The sequence below is a fragment of the Cebus imitator genome, unplaced genomic scaffold, assembly GCF_001604975.1.
Source record: "Cebus imitator isolate Cc_AM_T3 unplaced genomic scaffold, Cebus_imitator-1.0 Scaffold358, whole genome shotgun sequence".
NCBI lineage: Eukaryota > Metazoa > Chordata > Mammalia > Primates > Cebidae > Cebus > Cebus imitator.
The window spans coordinates 1530001-1534921 of NW_016107673.1; the positions used below are offsets into that span (position 1 = coordinate 1530001).

Sequence of the window (4921 nt, forward strand, 5' to 3'; positions counted from 1 at the left end):
TGTGAAAGCCATCCTTCTGTAACAGAAATGGAGTTCCAGTGCTCTAAATCCTACACAAATCACTTGAGGAATCTCTCCAAAATGAAGACTCTGATTTAGTAGGTCTGGAGTGTGGGCTGAGATTCTGCATTTGCAGAATGTGTTTAGTGAAATATTTTGATGCTATCATTCTAAAGACCAATGATAAATACTCTGAAACTTCATTAAAATGTCAGGGTAGGTATATATAGAAAACAAAAGGCTTGTTTGCAAAATTATTTATTTACATTTTAAGCTCACATTAAAATCCTTCTAGGATAGAATGGCTAAGATGAAATATACTAAGCTGATATAAACACATACTCATTAGTCTTTATCTGAACAGAAATAGAGATGGCTTTAGATAATCTCAGTTTTTCCTTCACACAACCAATGTTCCCTTAAGTCATGCCATGATGTCTCCCCATTAAGAACTTAACTTGTATTGTCCAAAAACGCTGAAAAGCAAAAAGCCAACTTTGATTTGTTCAACAACTATTCATATGCCACAAAACCAAAACTACTTTACAGTGCTGAGAGGTCCAGATAGGTCCAAACACGATGATTTTAAAATGAGTGCTTTGGTTAATTAGGCTTTGACTTGGGTTTTGGCATTACTTATATAATTATATCATTCCAATGTGTCATTACAGGTAATCCATTCAAAACATGACTTGCTTAATACTATCACAAAGCACTTAGCCTTGCCTTGATTGTAAATACCTTTAAGATGCTGACAATAGCAACAATTTCTGTCTTCCTTCACTCAGCAAAAAAGAAAATCATATAAATCACAAAATAAAAAATTCATTTCTCACATGTTAAAAAAAAACAAAGTTTGCCACAAACCCTTACTTTTGAGAGAAGAAATAGTTTGTCACATCTGCCCTGGGTATTAGTGCATTATTAAAATACTAGACCCGTAAGATCTCTTCCTAGGCCTTGAAAGCCTATGACTTCGTGATCTACTTATGTAAAATATGCTGAAGGCTAAATAGGCAATGGATTGAATTTTCTGGGAAGAATTCACATTTAAAACAGTTTTAAAAATCTGGATTTAATAAGAATTTTAGAAAAATAAAACGCTGTGGTTGGTTCTACTCTCCCCTTCTACTCTTCCCTCCACAAATCTGAGCTAAAGCGTAGGCTTCTGAAAAGCAGAAGAGAGCAAAATAGGATGAGAGGTGGATTTTGCTATCCACATTTCTTTTTTCTTAGTGTAATGTATTATCACAAAGGCAAACTTGATTCCCTTTTCTTGAAACGAAGAAGCCATCTTCTAAGACTATCTTAAATAACTGTTCTTAAATCAAGAAGCTTAAAAATCAGTGCTTTTAATAAACAAGCAACTAAATACCTATAAAATATATAACTTAATATTTTAAAGAGTGCTATTGTAAAGTTTGAAACAACATCTAAACATAATTTTCAGTTTACATTGAATGTCTTTAAAAGGTCTTTTAAAAGCTGTAAGCTCTACTATAAATTGCCAACTAAATTATAAATTGCCACTCAACTTCTCAAAAATTGTTGCATAAATGTATACATTTAAGGTATCTGTATATTTCTCATTGACCTTTTTCCCAACCTCATAAGTCAGGTAAAATGAGAAATTAAGCACCTATATGTTGGTTAAATTCACTTTCATTTGAGCAGCATTTTGATTTTGAATACAGACTCTAAATGTAGTCTAAACTTTCCAGAAAGTCATATTTACATTCATTGTACATTTTATATACACATAAATACAAATTTATAGGAAATAAACAAATTAACCTACACCTCTCATAGTATAAAAGACAAAAATTAAAAAATACAACAAATGTGATCACATGCTAAGGCCAGCTATCTGGGAAATATTGTTCAGTTCCAACAGCAATAACCTGGAGTAACTTGACACATTATCACATAAATACACTACAGGTACTTAGTTAATTTTTGTCCTTAGCCTAAGGCCAATTCATAGTTTTAAGTGAAAGCTTATGCCATACAAGTAGTTAAACACCAACTAGGAATGTTTGCATCGCAGAAGATCTAAAGAAGGCATGAGAGCAGATGTGAAAGATTTTGAAGTATAATTATAGGGAAGGATGAAAATGACCTCTTTATCTAGGGGAAAGTGAGGGCTTTCTGACAAGAGCTACGCAAAGACTCACAGGTCTGTTTCATCAGTGTGAACTCCCAGTCCCACAAAAAACAGTGCCTTGTCAAAGCTCTTGTACTGTGAGGTCTCCTGGATTGACTGGTGAGACTCAGAAGCCCCAAGAAACCCTGAAGTTCCCTGACAGAAATTACTTTGTTGAGATTGAGTTTCTGACATCATGACTTCTTGGGCAGTTTGCTTTCTGTTGTGTCTTGCCCATAAAAGCAGTGCCTGATTTTGCTGTTAAACCTTTTGTAAACAGATGGGCTTGGCCCTCCAGGAATATATCAAAGAGAATTTTTCTGATTATTGTCTTATGAAAACAAGCAGGTTGTTGTGATGAGTCTGAATAGTGCCCCTGCACCTAGTGAGTCTTCCACCAACTGCTGGCGGAAGTGGATAGAAGCAGAGACTGTAACTGCAAGAAAAAGAAGGTTACCGAATCTAAAGTGTTTACTCTTCTATAAAGCTTTGATCTTGAGCATGAATGGAAAGTCCTATTTGGCACTCCTTCACCTAAGGTGGCATGCCAATGCTTATCAAAGTAAGAAATTCTTAGAATCAGATTTGAGGTATAGAAGGAATAAGAAACATGGAGAATTTGACCTATATTAAATAAACAAACTCTTCAATAAATCAGGTTTTTTAGCCCTAAAATCAAGGCCTTTTTTCCCTAGAATATTAAATTTACTAAAAATGTAGAAATAAAAATTCTATGGCTGTGAATATATAAGACAAATAAATGAGGTCACATGGTTTATACATTTCAAATTCTTAGAGAGGCCCTACAGTAGTTCAGGAAGACAGTTTAGAATATTGTTCCCTGAGTTCTTGAGGCAACCTCAAGTAAGTTCATGAACTCCAAGATTTGAGAGACAGAAAACCTACATGGTCTGCTTATCCCTCTTTTCTAAGAGTAGCTATTTACTCCAAAGTGGTTTGTTCAGTGCTTTCCCTACAGTTGAAATGCTTTAATTATGTGGCTTTATCCATTTCTTAGAAGACCAGCTCCCAAATGAAACTTCTAAGAGAAAGAAGAAAAGGCTGTTTAAAGCAAGTAAAGCTTTAACATCAGTTAAGAGTGCAACTGAGTAAATTAGTTCTAAGTTTATAATACAAAAAGAGTGGCAATACTGTCACAGGTGTTAGAAGGTTAGAATTGTACAGATTTGGGCTTGTCTGACTTCAGTGGCTAATAATCACTTAAGCCCTGCCTCCTAGGCAAACAATTATATTTTACCAATCAATTCAGTCTACCAATTAATTTAAAGAACTGAAACTATTACAATGACTTTCCAGTATTTAAATGTGTAAGAACACCTAAATTTGGTTTAAAAATAAAGTTCATAACAACCATTCTCAACAGATCTCAAACTTTAAATTTCTAGACTTTACACATAGATTTGTAATAATGATTTAAAAAACCCAGAAAAACAAAAACTCATTCAAAACTGGGATTGTGAGGTGACTGAATTATGTCCACATTCTTGGTGGCTATTAGAATTCTAAAATAAATCCAAATCTTGGGAATAATTTAAGTTGTAAAATACGTGAGTGTTTATTTTCAAACTCCCATAAGGGTCTATTTAGAAAAACTATGATAAATGGAAACTCCAGTTCTGTTGCTGGCAGTTTAGGTTAGGCTTAATTTTAACTTCAAGCCAATAAAGGTTACAGAAGTTGAGAATCTACTGAAATGTCCCATCTATTTCAGTAAAGTGCACAAATATGAGTGTACCCTTTGGTTTGGCTATGACCTCAAAGGAGGTGTAGAAGTCAGCGGCGCTGGTGTCAGATTCCTAACTATATTACTGAGGCTGGCAACCTTCTCTTCCAGGAGGTAGTTTTTCTTCTCGGCTGTTTTCTGTCGCTGTTCAGTCATTTCCAGAGCTTTCAACAACTGGGCATTTTCAACATACAAATCCTTCACCATCGCGTCTGCCTTAGTGTTCTTGCAGAGCTAGAAACAGAACCAGAAACATCTTGACTCCATTTCTGTATCTCTTCTTAGTGGAAGGTCTGACATAAGGACAGTTATTTTATAAAGGCAAATCACTTCTTCTAATTATATCCTTTTATTTTACAATATAGCTTTATCATCAGACTTGGCATCAGGGATGCCACTGGAGCAAATCCACTTTTTCCAAGCTATTTCTTTGCATGTTTATGTAAGTTATGAATAAAAAGAACAGATTGATATCAGAGAGCTCCAAAAGTTTTCTTCTACCTAAATAGGCATTATTCCTTGACTCATTCTTTAAAAATATGAAATACTTTTATAACTTAAATTCCTGAGGTGTCTAACTCTGCTTGTAACCAAAGATGCTTGGACCTCCCCCATTCATAACTACAACCCACTGATTATTTTAAAATTTAGCTCATATGTTATAACAGAGATAAGATTTTGGCAGTTACTTCTCCTGAACTTTTTTTTTTGCATGGGGCCTTGTGTAGTCTAATCTTTATAGTTAGAATAAATAGTCTAGGCTGGGCACAGTGGCTCATGCCTCTAATCCCAGCACTTTGGGAGGCCAAGGTGGGCAGATCACCTCAGGTCGGCAGTTTGACACCAGCCTGACCGATGTGCAGAAACTCCATCTCTACTAAAAATACAAAAAAATTAGCTGGGTGTGGTGGCGTGTGCCTGTAATCCCAGCTACTGGGGAGGCTGAGGCAGGAGATGGCTTGAACCTGGGAGGATGAGACTGTGGTGAGCTGAGATTGCCCCATTGCACTCCAGCCTGGGCAACAAGATCTCTG

At 35.5% G+C, this 4921-nt stretch overlaps 1 protein-coding gene across 11 annotated transcripts in view; it reads right to left on the reverse strand.

Moving 5' to 3' along the window:
• Nucleotides 1-241: 241 nt before the first annotated feature.
• NIN (ninein) overlaps nt 242-4921 on the reverse strand; it is a 107959-nt gene continuing 103279 nt past the window's right edge. For all 11 annotated transcript variants that reach the window (XM_017506755.2, XM_017506753.2, XM_017506754.2 and 8 more), the window contains one exon: nt 242-4121. In XM_017506755.2, the coding sequence (XP_017362244.1) occupies nt 3912-4121 (210 nt within the window). In that variant the 3' untranslated portion in view covers nt 242-3911. The remainder of the gene's footprint in view (nt 4122-4921) is intronic.